The sequence below is a fragment of the Squalius cephalus genome (genome assembly GCF_949319135.1).
Source record: "Squalius cephalus genome assembly, chromosome: 17".
In the NCBI taxonomy this organism is placed as follows: Eukaryota; Metazoa; Chordata; class Actinopteri; order Cypriniformes; family Leuciscidae; genus Squalius; species Squalius cephalus.
The window spans coordinates 35,913,588-35,933,503 of NC_137138.1; the positions used below are offsets into that span (position 1 = coordinate 35,913,588).

General features: G+C 42.5%; 1 protein-coding gene across 1 annotated transcript in view; it reads right to left on the reverse strand.

Annotated features, from left to right (window-relative positions):
* LOC307174520 (uncharacterized protein) overlaps nt 1-19,068 on the reverse strand; it is a 58,785-nt gene extending 39,717 nt beyond the window's left edge. The window contains exons 1-13 of the mRNA XM_079898384.1: nt 18,657-19,068; nt 16,633-16,736; nt 16,328-16,482; nt 16,067-16,238; nt 12,980-13,106; nt 12,800-12,900; nt 11,041-11,255; nt 6,679-6,861; nt 5,752-5,887; nt 5,507-5,569; nt 1,883-2,139; nt 1,513-1,743; nt 960-1,111 (exon numbers count right to left, since the gene is read on the reverse strand). Coding sequence (XP_079754510.1) covers nt 960-1,111; nt 1,513-1,743; nt 1,883-2,139; nt 5,507-5,569; nt 5,752-5,887; nt 6,679-6,861; nt 11,041-11,255; nt 12,800-12,900; nt 12,980-13,106; nt 16,067-16,238; nt 16,328-16,482; nt 16,633-16,736; nt 18,657-19,049 — 2,289 coding nt within the window. The 5' untranslated portion in view covers nt 19,050-19,068. The remainder of the gene's footprint in view (nt 1-959; nt 1,112-1,512; nt 1,744-1,882; nt 2,140-5,506; nt 5,570-5,751; nt 5,888-6,678; nt 6,862-11,040; nt 11,256-12,799; nt 12,901-12,979; nt 13,107-16,066; nt 16,239-16,327; nt 16,483-16,632; nt 16,737-18,656) is intronic.
* Nucleotides 19,069-19,916: the final 848 nt, after the last annotated feature.

A 19,916-nucleotide genomic window follows, 5' to 3' on the forward strand; every position in this document is an offset into this window, starting at 1 on the left:
AAATTATTCATAAGAGTAAAGTGTCACATTTTGAGTTCAGTTCATGTTAAAGGTGCAGTCTGTAAGAATGACAACTAGTGGTGGAAATAGGTACTGCAGTCCAATTCAAAATATCGGAGATCGTTGTTCCTCCCGCCCTGCCTCCTCAGACTCGATGCTCACACGGGTTGCCAGTTTGAGCACACGCAACAGGAACGAGCGCAATGGACAATGAAAATTGGCAATTGGCAACGTGCAGTATCACAGACCAAAACAATAACAAACATTCCAGCCTGGAAACGCACATTTCAAAGTAAAATAACTGGCTGTAGAAGTGTTTTTCAGAGAAACGAGTATTGTGAACTTAGCCTGTTTCCTCAATATATGCAAACATATTATGGTATTTTTATGCTTTAGTAGAGTAAAAAAAAAAGTTACATACAGCCCCTTTAAGTTTCTCAGTTAGTCTTCTAATCGGTTATTTACTTCAGTTCTCCTTCGTTCTCTCCCAGTTTGTTTCTATGGTTACTGATTGTGTTAGTTGAGTTCAGGTGTGTCTTGTTAATCAGTCCAATTAGTTCCTCTCTGTTGCCTGTGTATTTAAGCCTGAGTTCAATCCTGTCTAGTTGTCTGTCATCGTCGCTGTTCGCCTGGTTCTCGAGTATCTCGATCTCTGTAAGTTTGAGTTTATGATTAATAAAGACTGCTGCATATAGATCCTGTTTCCTCTTTGCTGCATCCAGACCCGTGGCAGAACGACAGGCCTCTTAAAGATGGTTCTACAAGCAGTGCGTTTATTATTTCTGGATCAGGACGAGCTTTCCCTCGAGGCTCACACCGCTGCGTTCCTCGACCTGGCGTGCCTTACCTCCTTCCCGATCAATCGTTGAGTGTCTTTTTCCTCACAAGCCTCAATGCGGAGACGAAGGCGTGGGACCTCAGGAAAATGTTTCTGCATTTGTGGAATGGGAGCTGGCTACCTGTGGGTCCCAGTTCACCATCGGCCTTTCCAGCAAATGTGTAATCTCCGAGTCCATTCCAGGGTCTTGTCCCGTCATGGCCGCCGCCGCTTCTGAGCCCTCGGTCACCACTCCAGAGTCCCATTTCCCCGTCCAGGATCCCGAGACGACTCCTGTCCACAAGCTCGCCCCAGATTCCCTCCTGGCCTACAAACGCCTAGCTCCCCCCAAGAAAATTTTGGGGTGGATTCTCCCAGGTGTCCTGAGTTGCCGGCTCCGCCCTGGTCTCCTGAACCGCCGGCTCCGCCCTGGTCTCCTGATTCCAGAGTCTCGTCCCGTTGTGGCCGTCATTCCCGAGTCTCGTCCCCAGATGGCCGCCGTTCCCGAACCCTTGGTCAAGAGTTCAGAGTCCAGAGGAATTTGACTTAATATATTTCGATACTGAAACACCCTGTCTTTCGCCATCATACACATTATCTGTCTGCCCGGATCTGTCTGTCAGTCCAAAAACCCACCCAGCCTCCCTCTCCTACCTCCTCTCATCATCATCTATCCTATCAGCCCCTCAGCTCACCCTCATTCCACCACCAGTGATGTGGGCTCGCCGCGGGTCTGCCATTCTCCAGCTCCATCATGGTTGGTGGATCCTCCGTCTCCGCGACCAGGACTCCACCTCGGCCCGTCGGTCCATTAGCTCCACCTTGGCCCCCAGCTCCCTCATCTCCACCGTGGCCCATCAGTCCACAAGCTCCGCCGGGGTCCCTCGTCCCTCTGGCTCCACCTTGGTCGTTCGTCGATCTGCCCTCTCCTCAGGAATACACTCCTCCGGCTTCGCATTGTCCCTCTGGCTCCGTTGGGCTCCTACGTCCCTCCAGCTCTACCGTGGTCCTCTGTCGCTCCGGCTGCACCGCGGCCCTCTGGATCCCCACTTGCGCCTCAGTCGCCAGAGCCGTCGGCATCGGCATGTCCCTCCAGATCGTCAGCATCGCCTTGGCTCATCGTCTCCTGCTCCGCCTCCATCAGCCGGCCCCCTGGAGTCGTCAGCCCTTTCTCCACCATGGCTCCTCCCACCATCTGCTCCGCCGTGCTCTCCCGAGTCGCCGGCTCCACCCTGAACTGAACTGCTGCCAGCGTCCCCGAGGCTTCCCATTCTGCCGAAGCCACGTCCTCGTCAGCCTCCAGGACACACACCCCCTCACCCCTTTGGATGTTTTACGGCGTGAGGACACGCCTTCTGGGAGGGCGTGGTACTGTCATGTGTCAGTTCATGTTTGGACTTTCAGTTTTAGTTTTGATTTGTTCCTGGTATCCTTTGTTGTTTTCCCGCTACTCCTCAGTTCTTTTCTCCTCAGCTTGTCCCAGCTGTGTATGATTAATTATCTAGTTTCACTTTGCTATTTAAGATGCACCCATTCTTTCAGTCTTTGTCCGATCTCTGTTGCGTTAATGTGCGTTTTCCCTGCCTGTCATTGTTCCAAAGTATTATTATTAAAGTTTGAGTTTGCATCTTGAATCGGAGTCTTCAGTCTGTTCCTGAGAAATCCACAGTGTGACAATCATATAATGAAATATGATTTAATATCACTACTGTAAATCTAATTTAAATTATTATGGGATCTCCTTCAATGCTTTCAGAATCTTCACTTTTTTTAAATAATTTAGTTTATATATTTTTAAAATATATTTTTATATTAACATATATTAATGACAGTATATTTATTGAACAAAAATGAATTATTTTATTTATCAAAATAAAGTGGAAATAGTGCAAACTTTGCTAAAGTGATTGTTTTGAACAAGTATTACTTAGACATTATTAAAAACACATTATTTTAGCAAGTTTACAAGTTACAAGTATTTGTATCAGTATTGTGTGTCTGTGGGGTAAAAGACCTCACCACCTCATACATTTATAAAAAATGTAAACAAAATAAACCACTTTTATGATTTATTTTCACACAAAATCTGTTGCTCCATAAATTTTCAATACTATTTTCTGCAATCATACACTATGGGAATAGTATAAAGCATCTTAACATACTACAAATACATCAATGATGTGAATGATGCAAATAAAAGAGAAAAATGTCAAATTAAAGTCAACTTTATGGATATATATATATATATACTTCTAGCAGGTCAAGAGTTAATATGTAGCTTAGATTTTTTGAAGAGTTTGACCAGCTCTGGCCCCCTTTAATTATTAATTAGACGGCATTGTTAACATGTCTGCTTTTATCATCTCCTGTCCAAGTTTCGAAAGAACCCAGTGTACGTTTACTCTGTGTTTGTGTATATATAGGCAGGATTGAGAATGTGAGTGGGCATGATCCTACTCTCACATCAGTCAGGGTTGGTAGCAGGCAAAGACGGTGGGTTATATCGCCACTCGCGCCCCACCTCTTCATCTGTTACCTCTGTTGGTGATGGGCAATACCGCCACTCATGTCCCTCTCTTTATTCGTCGCCCTTCCCGGTGCGCAGAGGGCTCATATAACAGGCTGTTACAGATGAAGGAAGTCCAATCCCGCCACATCTCCATAGGCCACCATCTTTCTCAGCGGTTCCCTCCGTATGAAGGTGGGGTGTCCTCAGGCAGGGTCGACATGAGGGAGAGTAAGACAGGGTGAAGAGCATGAGGATATGCTCTCACTAAACTTCATAAAAGAACAAAAGCACGGCTCTCTCCTGAGGCCTCTTCCAGTTCTGAAAGTCGGGAAGGATTATTTTATGCTCCCTTGGCGGGAAACCTGGAGAGCTATGGCTTGGAATTTGGACAGTCAGGATAGCAGATGATTTGCTCTGCCCCCTTCCTTTAGGATTTGTGTGTGGATGCAGTGAAACTGTTGAAAACCTGTTTTGTTTTAATGTCGGTCGTATATGTAAATAATGTTCACTCGTTCTCTGTGTTACCTGGACTGAGACGAGACACTGCGTCGCTTTGCCGCAGAAAAAAACGCTCCATGAACAATGTATAAATAATGTTTTTGTGCTAACATTTTGAGAACATTATTAAAGACAGTAGAGCGTTGGCACTTGCAACGCCAAGGTCATGGGTTCGATTCCCAGGGAAAGCAAGAACTGATAAGAATGTAAATGTGTACCTTGAAATGCAATGTAAGTTGCTTTGGATAAAAGTGTCTGCCAAATGCATAAGTGTAAAAATGTAAATGTTAGCTAGGAAGCAGCTCTACAGAAGACAGTAGTGTCATTATTCAGATCAATTCAGTTCAAGTGTTTTTCTCATCCAATAATGTCAGTACAGTCAGATCAATAATATTGCTGAATTTTAAAGGGGTGCTATTATGCTTTTCCACTTTTTCAACTTTAGTTAGTGTTGCTGTTTGAGCATAACAAAGATCTGCAAGGTTATAAAGCTCAATGTCCACTCCAGAATCCACTTTTCAAGAACTACAGCGAACGGCTCGTTTGGACTACAACCAACTACAAGACGGTTAACTGATCCTCAGCCTTGATTTTGTGATCGATTACTATTTGTATTACCTTAGTTTTCTGACAGATATCACAATTAAATGTAGAGAAGATTTCACTAGAGAAGATCTCACAGTTATAAAGGGGCGGGACATTTCCCGAACAGGTGCCAAGCGCTGCCAATCACAACACACTGAACCAGCCAACCAATCGCAGCACATTTCATATTTCGGAAGGAGGGGCTTCATCTAAATCGGCTTGTTGGAGCCAGACTGGGGAGAGAGGTTATAATGTAAAATATGTGAAAAATAATGCGTTTTTTAATAATACATTTTATTTGTAATGCACCTTTCTCAAACTCAAAGCGCTACAGCATATACAGAACAAAATAAATCAAACAAGGAGAAAAAATACAAATATGGAAAAAAAATACACAGTAATAGGTTATAAATTAAAGGCTTGACTAAAAAGATGTGTCTTAAGAAGTTTCTTAAAACAATCCACAGAAGCAGCATTCCTACTAGATGAAGGTAATGAGCTCCATAACTGGGGTGCGTTACAGAACAATCAAGCATGATCAACAATCAATCATGAAAACATTCAAGTACACCCCAAAAGCAAAATCAAGACTTCGTAAAAGGGCATAATAGGACCCCTTTAAATGTCCACAACTGATCAAGCCAAAGGCAACAATGGCAACTCAACGCAAGTCAAGCCAAATGTATGTCATGATGTCAACTCAACAGCATATTCATGATTAAGGATTTAGGGTTAGGGTAAGTCGTTTGTGTCACAACTGAGGTGGTTAAAATCAAGCGCACGACAAAGGAGATACAATAGCATACTTTAATTCAAAACTTAGACCAGAAAAATAACCAAAGATCACTGATAACAATATATAATGCTAGACAACGAACAGGGAGAAACAGAGGGCTTAAATACACAGAGAACAGATCAGGGCAAACGAACCCAATGACAGTAACCATAGTAACTAACAAGACACAGCTGAACCAAATGAACTAATGAAGGAGGAGTGGCTCGAAACAATGAACACAGAGGAAGTCCAAACACAAACAGAAACGTGATAGTTTGATGGATGGGACAACGTTTTGTTAATTGTACTCTCCGGTTGTTATAATTTCACTTCTTTGATGACTACTGTCTTCTTCATTGAAGCCTGTTTTTTAGAGCTCCTCAGCCTGTGAGATAAAAGCAAAGAAATGTTATATTTTATAACAGTATTTCTGATCATATTCAGACTTTAAGGACATGTATTCTATTTAAAAAACCCAAACTCAGAACTGAATTTAGAATATTTAATTCTTCATCATTTTTAAGACTGCATCGATTATGAAGATGTGAGAATGAATAATGCACTCACCCTTTTATTCGCTGCATCTGAGCAATGGTCTCAGGAAGAACTTTTCCTTTAGTTTCTGGTAACAGTAAAGTAATTAAGCCAGCAAAAACTGCCAGGCTTCCAATTACAATATAAGGAATATAGCTATAGTAGTTACCTTTACAGAAAAAAAAGAAATAAATAATTTACACAAGTGATGACTTATGCAATGTTCATATTGCTCATATACACTGCTCAAAAAAAATAAGGAAACACTTAAATCACACATTGGATCTCAATGAATGAAATTTTCGATTTGAAAATCTTATTCATGTACATTTTGTGCTGGTGCCGAGGTTCAGGCCGACAGAAAATGCAACACCATCGCCAACATGAAGCTCCAAGAGTTCATTGGAAAAACCCAGCAGGGAAGACAGGGTCTCTTCTGGGGTGAGCCACGTAAATCTGTTCAAAAGCATCAATAAAGGAGCGGAAAAAGCTAGAGATTACAGAAGTGACCAGATTGGAAGAGGAAAGACTTCTTGTGAAATCTGTTGGCCAAGGTCAACAAGGCCAGTGGACGAAACTGTGCCGACATCCAGCCAAGGTCAGTCAGTTGGGGCGACCTTTGGAGAATTCCCCAAACCAGGTTAAGTTTAATTATTAGAGTTACGACACACTTCCTAGTCCAGTTAACCTGGCACTGTGTTTTGGGGCGATGGCAAACAAGAGACCCCAGAGCCTTAAGAGTCAGCCTGTCCAATTTGTTAGTACACTTTCATTTGCACCAAGTCAGTGAAACTAGTTTACAATCACTTATGCTTCCTAAGTGGACAGATTGATATCCTGAAGTTTAACTGACTTGGTGTTACTGTGATTATTAAGTGTTCCCTTAATTTCCTTTGAGCAGATTAAATCCTATAGCAAATCCTATATAAAATAGAAGAAACATAAAAACTGTGGCTGTACCCAAGTATATGATGAAGGGAGAAATGATGCTCCCGATGCGAGCCGTCATGGAGCAGGATCCCATGGCCATGTTCCTCACCACTGTAGGAAACAGCTCTGAAGTCACGGCATAAACTACACAGAACGCAGCAGTAACACCAAGTTTTCCCAGCATCTCCACTAAGATTGCCAACTCCATTAGGTCTGCAATGACAAATATATACATTCTCTTTATATAGGCATGCAGACATGATCAAGACAATCTGCTGAAGTTCAGACTGAGCTTCAGAACGAGGAAGAAAGGTAATTTAAGTGACTAAGAACGTGGCACAGTTGTTGGTGTCTGAGAGTTTCAGAAACTGCTGATCTACTGGGATTTTCACACACAACCATCTCTAGGGTTTACAGCGAAAATGCCTCGTTGAAGTCAGAGGAGAATGGCCAGACTGGTTCAGCTGATAGAAAGACAACAGTAACTTAAATAAGCACTCGTTACACCCGAGGTCTGAAGAAGAGCATCTCTGAACACACAACACGAACCAACCCTGACGTAGACGGACTACAGCAGCAGAAGACACACCGCAGACTGAGGCTGCGATTCACGGGCTCACCAGAACTGAACAATCGAAGCCTGGAAAAACTGATGAGTCTGGACTTCTGCTGCGACATTCAGATGGTCGGGTCAGTATTTGGTGTAAACAACATGAAGGGATCATCTTGCCCTGGATCAGCGGTTCAGGTGATATAAATGCCAGGTATCTTATATAACGTTGGCTTTTTTTTTTTTTTTTTTCTGCAGTCAACAATCTTGCAATCTCTACAGATACAGAAGGGTTTAATGTAATAGTTTACAATGCAAGGCAAAACAGAGATATTAATTTATCTGCATTTATTATGTTATTCAGACATTTAAACTGATGAAAACTGTTGGAAAAAGATTAGACGTACATGATATTAGTATTACAGACATCATCTGTCAGTTGAAATGTCTGATCATTTACAGTTTGCCGTTAGCACTCTAAGCATCAGAAATTCATGAAGCTTCCGAATGTCCATATCTGTCACATTCACCACCTTCTTCATCGTCTGTGTCTTCACTACACTTCCCAGAATCCTCCGTCATCATCACCTTCACCTGCACATCGTCATCATCATCCTCAGCACCTGTGTTCACTCACAGGTGTTCATCAATATTAAGTGTTTTGGATCTCTGCCTGGAGCTTCATCTTCTACCCTGAGACGTTACAGATTGAACGACCACAAAAAGTAGAGGAAAGCTTTTAAGATGGGAATTCTCCTCACTCCGCTCACCCCAATTCACTCACTCCTCACCACCTTCCAAGACGGACGCCTTATTGAGGATTACGTCGCCGAATTCTTGGAGCTCTCTGCTGGGGTAAGCTGGGCAGATGATGTCCTTAAGACTGTCTTTTGGTATGGACTTGATGATCATCTGCACCAGCGAGCCCCAGCGGCCACTTTCCTGGGAACCTTTGTCGCCTACCTGGATCATGTGCTGTGGTTGAGTGGTTCAGCCTTCACCGTAGGTGAAGCTGAAGAGGACATCACCACTCAACCGCAGTCACCAGCCATCTTCACCATGCCACCCATCTTCATCCCGGCCACCAGTCCAGCCGAGCCTGCACTTAACGCCAGTCCAGCCAAGCCCAAGGCAGTATGCGTCTTTCCTGCCGCCCCTGAGACTGTGAGCGTCATGCCCGCAGAGCTTTTGTTTTCTTTTATTCCGCCGAGCTTGAAGCTCCCTTCGCCGCTGGTCCCGTCCAGCTCAAAGCCCTCTTCACCGCTGGTCCCGTCCAGCACAGAGCCTTCACCGCTGGTCCTGTCCAGCACAGAGCCTTCACCGCTGGACCCGTCCAGCACAGAGCCCTCTCCCCTCGTCCCGTCTGCCCAGCCGGAGACCGTTCGCGTCCCATCTGCCCAGCCAGAGACTGTTCATGTCCCGGTCCCAGTTCCTGTTCCAGAGCCTGTTCCAGAGCCTGTCCCAGAGGCTTGTCTTGATGCCGTCACTCTCCCCAAGAAATTTTTTTTGGGGGGCCACATGTCCTCGCCATGGCCACCCAAGGGCCCACGGCCACCAGAAAAGTCCTCTCCGCCGTGGCCGCCCGAAGGGTCCTCACCGCCATGGCCGCTCTAAGGGTCCTCCCCGCATGGCCACCTCCTCAGCCTGCTTCGCCATGGCCACCTCCTCAGCCTGCTTCGCCATGGCCACCTCCTCAGCCTGCACCGCCATGGTCACCTCCTCAGCCTGCACCGCCATGGCCACCTCCTCAGCCTGCACCGCCATGGCCACCTCCTCAGCCTGCACCGCCATGGCCACCTCCTCAGCCTGCACCGCCATGGCCACCTCCTCAGCCTGCACCGCCATGGCCACCTCCTCAGCCTGCACCGCCATGGCCACCTCCTCAGCCTGCTTCGCCATGGCCACCTCCTCAGCCTGCTTCGCCATGGCCACCTCCTCAGCCTGCACCGCCATGGTCACCTCCTCAGCCTGCACCGCCATGGCCACCTCCTCAGCCTGCACCGCCATGGTCACCTCCTCAGCCTGCACCGCCATGGTCACCTCCTCAGCCTGCACCGCCATGGCCACCTCCTCAGCCTGCACCGCCATGGCCACCTCCTCAGCCTGCACCGCCATGGCCACCTCCTCAGCCTGCTTCGCCATGGCCACCTCCTCAGCCTGCACCGCCATGGTCACCTCCTCAGCCTGCACCGCCATGGTCACCTCCTCAGCCTGCTTCGCCATGGCCACCTCCTCAGCCTGCACCGCCATGGTCACCTCCTCAGCCTGCTTCGCCATGGCCACCTCCTCAGCCTGCACCGCCATGGTCACCTCCTCAGCCTGCACCGCCATGGTCACCTCCTCAGCCTGCACCGCCATGGTCACCTCCTCAGCCTGCTTCGCCATGGCCACCTCCTCAGCCTGCACCGCCATGGTCACCTCCTCAGCCTGCACCGCCATGGTCACCTCCTCAGCCTGCACCGCCATGGCCACCTCCTCAGCCTGCTTCGCCATGGCCACCTCCTCAGCCTGCACCGCCATGGCCACCTCCTCAGCCTGCTTCGCCAGGGCCACCTCCTCAGCCTGCTTCGCCATGGTCACCTCCTCAGCCTGCTTCGCCAGGGCCACCTCCTCAGCCTGCTTCGCCAGGGCCACCTCCTCAGCCTGCTTCGCCATGGCCACCTCCTCAGCCTGCGTCGCCGGGGTCGGCGATACCATCCTGGAGTCTCCTGTCTGTCATCTCCCTGTCCACCCTCCAGTCACAGACTCCAGGATGCCCACCCCCCCCCCCTCCCGTGTTCTGCCTTCTACGGCGCGGTTCCCGCCTAGCGGGAGGGGGGAGTAATGTCACATTCACCACCTTCTTCATCGTCTGTGTCTTCACTTCACTTCCCAGAATCCTCCGTCATCATCACCTTCACCTGCACATCGTCATCATCATCCTCAGCACCTGTGTTCACTCATCTTCATCTCCTTCACCTGTTGTCTTGTCATTTTCTCTGTGTATTTAAGTTCTCCCTTCTCACTCTTCAGTTGTCGGTCAATGTTTGTGTTAGCACTCTGTTTGTGCACTAGCACACAGTTCCGTGTATTCTTCAGTTTAAATAAATATTGAGTGTTTTGGATCTCTGCCTGGAGCTTTTTCTACCCTGAGACGTTACAATATCTCTCTGTATATACAAATTATTTTTGAGAAGTTTGGAAGAAAAGAAACAAGAATTTTGACTTTTGTCTGTCACACATGGTTGCGGAGTTATTAGTGAAAACATAAAGTTGATTATTATACGGCCATCTTGTGGACGAATTTTTTTTTTTACCAAATTTGTTATACATGCATTTTTTAATACATAAATGTTATACATACTTTTTTTGTTACAGGCACAAAAGCAAAAAAGTTTAAAAACGTTTTTTGATGTCAAGCAATCGTTAAGGAAGCTGAATTTTTTTTAAATGTCTATAGACAATTTTTTTTTTAAATTATTATAGACAGAAATGAAGACTGAGATTTGTGCACAATAACACTCGTTTATATAAATGAAATCCTTGTAGATCATTTACTAAAACATCCCTTCATTGCAGGACAGAAGTGACTGTTGTTAAAAGCTTAGAATCTCTGTACTAAATAAAGCGCTTAAACATTTTTATCAGGCAATTCTGTCATTTGTCAAGTGAGAGAAAGTCATTTGGCTCCTAAATTACAGCCAATGAAACTTCATCAACATTCTTTTGTCTATTGCTGTCCAGAGGATAATCAGGGGCTTAATTGTAAATCTCACTTCCGGTTCAGACTTAACAAACGTTTTGTAAGTACATGTAACTTCCACACAGTTAGATGTGTGATGCAGGACAGGATCGGGTCTTACCTTTAGGAATGAGCTGTACGATGAAGATCATTGCTCCACCCATGAGAAGAGTGGAAGACTGGCAGAACCTCCTCCTGCAGAACCTGAGCAGAAGCATGGCTATGATGAAAGCTGGGACCTCCACCACCGCAGACAGGAATAAATTCAGGTATGGGTTTCCATGAAGGTTTGTGGTGTTCAGAAGGAGAGCGTAGTAAGACATGGTGATGACCATCCTGAAGGACAAAAGCAGCACTTGTTTATATCAGCCCTCCTCTGGTGTCTCACGAGGCTGCGTCTACATTAATCCGGATACATTTGAAAACAGCGTTTCGTTTACAAACGCTCTTCATCCACAGTAGCGTTTTTAGGCATTTCAATGCGGATCAGAAACTTTTGGAAAACGCCAGAAAACGCTAAATTCACCTTTACAGCGCATTCGTAAAACCTCACAAAAGCTCACTGAGATGATGCAGATGGACACATAAATAATACAGTTATTGTGCAATTTTTCTGACAGGATCATTTTTATTTATCTAAATATCTCAGCGTTCACTGATCGTCCAGGTCGCTCTCACTCACCATTATAGGTTTGGTCTAAAATACTAAAACTCTCATGTTTCACCGCAGGACAGCAGATGCGAGTGAGTTTTCTGTCATCTTTGCAGGACTGTGATATGAAGAGTGTGTGAACTAACATATTTTATCAACTGTGTGAAAGTGAACGGCACATAACAGGCACAATACTGCTATAAACATGAACATCTATGGGTACAATATGTGTCACATGACTAAACTTACGTCATCGTTTTTAAATACCTCCGGTTTGACAGTCCACACTACAACACGAACACACCGTTCTCAAATTTATCCACTTTGGAGAGTTTTCAAAAAGCTTAGTTTTCATTAAAGGAGAACTCCGGTCAATTTTAACATTGAGCTCATTTTTTTGTACATTTGGAGTGCTGTCAATACAGAGAACAACGACAGAAATCGGTGTTGCCTACACCGTGTTATCCTCTTTTTAAAATTTGCACCCTGTTGACTTCAATGGGGCAAGTTTTAAACCTGCTTTTAGCCTCTTAACATCCTTGATGTGTCATTACAAGTGCACAGGTCATGTGAGTGATTCCTTCAGAGTGAACACGAGTGGATCTGACTGCAGTAGATGTGAAAGATATGAATAAAAATGATGTTATTTAAGCCAGCGCAAATACCTGTATTTACATCCTGTTTTCGGTTGAAGTCCAAAGTAGTCGATTGTCGAGTTCACGCGCATAGGTTTAGTTACCTATGATCACGCGTGTGAACTCGGTAATCGACTACTTTGGACTTCAACCGAAAACAGGATGTAAATACAGGATGTTCACAGGATGTTAAGAGGCTAAAAGCAGGTTTAAAACTTGCCCCATTGAAGTCAACAGGGTGCAAATATTAAAAAGAGGATAACACGGTGTAGGCAACACCGATTTGTGTCATTGTTCTCTGTATTGACAGCACTCCAAATGTACAAAAAAATTAGCTCAATGTTAAAAATGACCGGAGTTCTCCTTTAATAAAAACGCAATCTCAGTGTGAACGGAAGGACAAAACGGAGAGAAAAAGATGCGTTTTCAAACCATAACGTATAAGTGTGGACAAGGCCTGAGAAACCCTGTTCAGGTCGGAGAGCGTCGGACAGATCAGGTGTGTTAGATGAGAAACTTGAAAGTAATATAGTTAATGATTTTGACCAAGTAGAAATTAAAAACAATATTTGTAGAAAAATATTACTGCATACCACAGAAATGAACAAATGGTGATGGTTAAAACAGCATTAGAGTTCCTTAGAATATCCAGAATGTTGTGTTTTTTCTCCCTCATCTTTGCTGCCTCCTCGATCTAAGGACACATGAAAAGCATTAATGAAACTGGAGCAGGTTTGAGTTTATTTAGGGCGTGTTTGTCTAAAGTTCATCACCTCAGAAGAAGTGAAGAGGACTTCAGGAGCGGAGACCTTGTTCCTGTGAGCCGCGAGTCTCAGTATGGCCTCGGCCTCTGCTATTCTTCCCTGAGAGAGGAGCCATCGGGGAGACTCTGGGATAAACCTGGAGCAGGACAAACACAAACACTTTTCTTACCAGCTCAGTTTCAGACAGTTTAGTCAGCTTTAAACATTAATTCGAGATATATATATTAGTTTTTTTGTGAGCATTTTAAGCCACTGTACTTTAAGCCATTACTATAAATAGTAATTAAATAATGTTATTATTTTACACTTTAAATTATTAAGACTTTATGTTCTCAGCGTGGACCTGCTTAAGATATTTTTGTATATTTTTATGTAGCTATTTTTGTCATGCTGAGAGAGGAGCATATGTAAAGATGTGGCCAGAGCAATGAACTGCACACAGTTGAAAATAAACACTGTTTTCTTAACATTAGTAAAGTCATTGCTGTGGCTTGGTTTTGATAAAAGCTGTTTTTAGACTAACAATAGGTTTTGAGTTCCGAAACCTACAGTGTTTTATAATACAATGACCTCTTATGAAAAGGGTTAAAGTCCCCCTGTAGTCAATAATTGTATCCCTTAAAACTCATCTTTGATCGCCAGCATTACATATTTAAAGGGGTGGTATAATGTTAAAATTGTCACTTTTTAAGGGTGAGCAAAAATGCACCGTTTTTGTGTCCGTCCCTTTAAATGCAAATGAGTTGCTGCTTCTGGCACAGAGGGCGGGGCTAAAACAGCTTGTGTACTGAAAATGTCAAAAACTTTTTTGTTTATGTTTAAATTTATGTAGTTGATGTGGAGTTAACTATCTTCTAGTCGTTGATTAGCATTTTCTATCATGATAATCTATAAATCGCATTCCCGGGTCGTGTAATCCACTAACTTTAGTTAGTGTGTAATGTTGCTGTTTGAGCATAAACAACATATGCAAAGTTACAACACTCAAAGTTCAAAGCAAAGGGAGATATTTGCTTTTACAGAAATCACTCTTTAAGGACTACAACAAACGGCTGGTAGAGACTACACCACATTCCTCCCGGGTTAGTGACATCACCAACCCTAAAATTTACATAAACCCCGCCCCCAGAACACGATTTATAGATTATCATGACAGAATTTGCTAATCAATGACTAGAAGATAACTCCACATCAGCTTCATAAATTCATCAATTAACCGTTCAGAAATGTCCTGTTTCATTCTACATGTTGTCACTTCTTTTTGAGTCTCTCCATCTTTGTCTGACTCCGGTTTGAACATAACAGGCTAAAAGTTTTTGAAACTTAGAAGTACACAAACTCTTGTAGCTCCGCCCCCTGTGCCGGGAGCTGCAGCTCATTTGCATTTAAAGGGACAGACACAAACGGTGCGTTTTTGCTCACCCTCAAAAAGTGACAATTTTAACATGCTGTATAAAAATATCTGTGGGGTATTTTGAGCTAAAACTTCACACACACACTCTGGGGACATCAGAGACTTATTTTACATCTTGTGAATAGGGCATTACAATACCCTTTTAAAAGTTTTTTCCTTGAAAAAAATGTCTTCTTGCCTTAAAATATCTTGAATGTAACTCAACACCCTTGCCTCATTTAGTATGAATGTTCTATGAATATGCAAATGAGCCCCGCCTCCACTCACTCACTCAGCTCAGAGATCCACTGGTTGACGATCACACGTTGATCTGATTGGTTACAAGGTAGTTTGTGACGTCAGAAACACCAGCGATTTCAAAGCGTGTTTTTGAGACTGTCTTTGGTTCACTGCAGTTTTAAGGAGGAAATACTCAGCAATGCTGTCGACTTATGAACTTACACATGGTGTGTCTTAAAGCAGATTAAAAACACCACAGACACATAAACAACATTTAAAAGTTTTATTTTTACCACAGGGGGACTTTTCTCAATTTATGATCCCTTTTGTTAGGAACACAAAGTAGCTTAAGACACCTAATATGAAGTGGGGCTGCACACATAGTCTCAAAATAGTAACTAATAACTATCTAGCTAACTATTAACTATAATACTAGACATATGAAATACCGTATGTCCACACTATATGTGATTGGATTGCTTTCTCCATATATTAATGACCAGTGTTGTGTGTAACTCATTACAAGTAACTTGAGTTACGTAATCAGATTACTTTTTCAAGTTACTAGTAAAGTAACGCATTACTTTTAAAATTTACAACAAAATTTAGTTACTTTTTCAATTAAGTAATGCAAGTTACTTTGTTTTCCCATTTATTGACTGACAGCTCTCTTGTTGCAGTCCATAAGCAATTCAGTTAAACCATAAGCAATAATGACTATAGATTTTTTTAGTTTTTATTGGTAAAGTAAGTGTTCAACTTTTTCCTCCTGCATCCTATTCTTTCGTTATCCAGAATAACAGCAGCTGAAAGGCTTGCTTGAGCGGCGCCCTCTACTGGACATGAGTGCATTTGCATTTCCTTCAGCCTGAGGATTATTATTTCACTTTTGGTGTGAAAGGGTCTTTACATTTGCCCAAAAATATAACTTTTTTGTAAAAAAAAAAAAAAACAAGCCCATCACAGGTGAAAAAAGTAACGCAAAAGTAACACAAAAGTAACGTAACACATTACTTTTCTAAAAAAGTAACTAAGTAACGCAATTAGTTACTTTTTAAGGGAGTAACCAGGGTTTGAAATTAACACCTGCCAAATATGGGTAAAAATCAATTGTGGCGGGTAACGCTGTCAAATCACGAGCCAATTTGGCGTGTTACTATGTTTACTCACTTTGCTGGGTAAGTTTGTGTAAACCAAGTCTGTGCAGATTTAGCGCAAATCCTCAACTCGTGAGTCAGTGAAAAAGTTAATTTCAAACCCTGGGAGTAACGCAATATTGTAATGCATTACTTTTCAAATGTGTAACTTTCCCCAACACTCTTAATGATCTCCTGCTTCTCCCTGGTTTATAGCCGTTTGATGTTACTATGAAATATCTTTCTTCATGTGTTATCTTAATTCTTCACACCTGATCTTTCTTTCTAATTCTCTGTGGCTTTAACTTTGTCTCTGCACACACTCACCACCACAGCGGTAGATACAGGACTCCAGTGAGGGCGTTCGTGAGCACCAGCCATCGCCAGCTGCGGATGAAATAAGCTGCTAATGGAAAGAGCATCAGACCGATTCCAGATCCCATGAAGACACCCAGAGAACCGAACACCACCCGACTCGCTGGACTCAGAATTTCACAACCTGTTCATCAAGAGGAATGCATTTTCATCAGATGAGAAGAGACACAGATGACTTTTGAAATCATGCATGATTGTAATTCGTGGTTTTACCTAGGACATATGCTACAACATAATTAGAAAAACCACTAAATCCCACAAGGAAGTAGATGGCAGTGAAGATTTCCCAGCTTGGAGAAAACATCTGGATTATGATGGTCACTGTCTGCATAGCCATCATGGCAAAAAGTATAGGTTTTCTGCCGTACCTACACATATCAAATATAGCATATTTTATCATTTTAGAGTCATATTTGAATTCCACATATTAAAAGTTTAGCTTAGCCGTCAGCTCTATTAACCATTAGTGTATTTTGTGTGAAGATTCGAGAGCTAACACTTAGATTGTTGGCGCTAACCTGTCAGACATCTGTCCTGAAAGAAAGGTCCCCACCAACACACCAAAAAAGTATATAGATGAGGTCAGGGGGCCTTTGTACTCATTCTCACAAACCAAGTCCCACTGAAAAACACAAACACAGAAAAGTAACTTGAAGTTAATGTATATGTGCTGGTCATAAAATTAGAATATCATCAAAAAGTTGATTTATTTCCAGAATTCAACTTAACAGGTGAAACTAATATATTATATAGACTCATTGCATGCAAAGTGAGATATTTCAAGCCTTTATTTGTTATAATTTTGATGATTATGGCTTACAGCTTGTGAAAACCACAAAATCAAAATCTCAAAAAATTAGAATATTACATGAAATCACACAGTAATTTCACAGTAATCCCATGGTCATTGAACCAGGTTTTGGTTATTTTGTCAGTGTGGGCCGGTGCAAATCCTGCTGGAGAATGAAGTCCGCATCTCCATAAAGCTTGTCTGCTGAAGGAAGCATGAAGTGCTCTGGAAATGTCCTGGTAGACGGCTGCGTTGAGTGGACAGCACAGTGGACCAACACCAGCCGATGACACGGCTCCCCAAACCAACACAGACTGTGGAAACTTCACACTGGACTTCAAGCATCTTGGATTGTGTGCCTCTCCATTCTTCCTCCAGACTCTGGGACCTTGGTTTCCAAATGAGATGCAAAATTTGCTCTCATCAGAAAAGAGGACTTTGGTCCACTGTGCTTTATTAAATCCAGAGTCAATGCAGCCGTCTACCAGGACATTTCCAGAGCACTTCATGCTTCCTTCATTTTCCAGCAGGATTTGCACCGGCCCACACTGCCAAAAGAACCAAAACCTGCTTCAATGACCATGGTATCACTGTGTAATTACTGTGTGATTTCATGTAATATTCTAATTTTCTGGGATTTTGATTTTGTGGGTTTCATAAGCTGTAAGCCATAATCATCAAAATTATAACAAATAAAGGCTTGAAATATCTCACTTTGCATGTAATGAGTCTATATAATATATTAGCTTCACCTGTTAAGTTGAATTCTTGAAATAAATCAACTTTTTGATGATATTCTAATTTTTTTGACCAGCACCTGTATAATTATAACTTCCATTCCTTTGAAACCAAATAACTGTGATTTCTTGTTGCATCGCTGCTTCAATAGGTAGAGAATTACAACAATATAAATAAAGTTCCAGGTGCCCAACCAAAGGGAACACTGATCATCATAATGATGAGTTCAAACATTTGAGGAAAATCAACATCAATTTTTGAAGTCAGCTTATGTCATGTTCTCTCAAAATGTTCAGTTGTATTGACAATTCAACATTTAAGATGACTTTGGGAAATGAGTGAATGCAAACAGAAAATTAACTGCAGAAGTGGAGGAAATTAGTGAAAAGTCTATTAAAAATTGCCCTGCCTTTATTTATTATTATTATTTAGTTATTTTGTTTGACAAAATGGCACTCAAACCAATCAATAAATCTTAAAGTGTGTTTTCTGTTAAGCTGACACAACATGGGGTTGGAACAACATGAGGGTGAGTAATTAATGACAGAATTTTCATTTTTGGGTGAACTAACTCTTTAAAGGTGCAAAACCCCTATGTCATAAAAAATAACAATAATAATAATATAGAGCAACCTTTGCAAGGCAATAAAGAGATCTCCCATGTTTCTCAGAGGCATTCTCCTTTCTCTCAGAACTTACTCATGTCTCATTTGTGCCTATTTTTATTTCTCCTAAGCAATTTTAAGAGAAATCCCTGAGACACTGTTGATACTGAAATGAGAGATATTTGAGAATCACAACTAAGTCTCCTAAGCTTAGGGAAAGCAACCAGTGAGCAATACATTTTTCCTCTGGGCAGAGACAAGCCAGAAACGTTTATTGTTTCCCCCAATCAAAGTTACTTGAACTGATCTTCAAAGGATTATCCACATTTATCTCAAGACCAGTTTGGTCAGTTGGACATTAGACCGTACAGCAACAGCACATCACCATACAAACAACCTGCCGACTCACCTCTGTCACTGTCGTAGACTCGTAAATCACTTTACTGTAGTTCCAGCCATTCATACAGGACTCGATCTCTATCTCACTGACATTGACATCCACATTTGGGGTGTAGTTAAGCATGGTAAAATTTCTCAGTGTTTCCATGTTGTATCTGGAGCAGGAACTGCGCTTTAAAACGCCATCTTGCATCACTGTTGGGATTGCGGTTTCTCTCCACATGTCACTGATGTTGTACTCCTCAGGGATCAGACACTCGTGAGGTGGCGTATCACCCACAAAAACGATGTAGACGCCCACAAAACCATTTGGAAGGATACTTATAGCTAATGCAAAGAAAACAGTCAGCTGGAAGGGACCCCATGTTCCCAGAAAAGAAGTGATTTCATCATAATCTCTCATTTTTCTCCGCTGTTAGCAATGTTCTCTTTCTTCTTTCATTCAGTTTTGCACATGCTTGTAACCCCTCCCAAACACACAAATCTGGACTGGAATGTTTATGATACACTTCGGAAAGGTTCCCCTCATTGGCTGTTTAAAGTCCAGTTGCTGACCAAGGGATCGCTTAACAATCATTACATCAGATACTAATCTTTGAATCGTAATGGATTCAAGAAATGAGCAACTCAGTGACCTTTGTAATTTCATGAGCAGAATTTCAGAGAAAAAAAAAAATCCAAGTGTTGCTGTGTGTCTAGTCTAGACATTCAATTTTAAACATGACAGACATATTTAAATCTGATAATATACTGATCAGAATGGCCACTCCTGTCACTCTCATTGGACAGCACTGATGTTCATGTTGAGTAAGGCTAGGCTTAGGCAATTACATTTAAACTGGAAAAACTAGTTTTAACGGGGAAGGATTTTGCGGTTACAATAATATTAATTAACTACATGTACATACTATAGAGTTACAGTTAGGGTTTGGTTTAGGGTTAGTTTCTATGCATAATTTACTTTTATAGTAAGTACATATTTGTGCAACTACGTCACCTTAAAATAAAGTGAACGAAGGTATTTTTGGTGCAAATCAGCTGGACGCCTGTGACCGTGGAATCTGTAGTTGTAGAGAATAGCCACACATGTGTATCAGTACATTTGAAGTCACAGAGAGAAATGTTTTAAGAGTTGCAAACTTGTAGACTTTTTTCTCTCTCCCACAAACAACAGTTACACCTTCTCAAATTCTTCATTGCAGGTTCACAAATCACATTCTACAAATCACAAATTAAGAAACTCGTGCGCTCACATTTTTGCTGCAGTGAA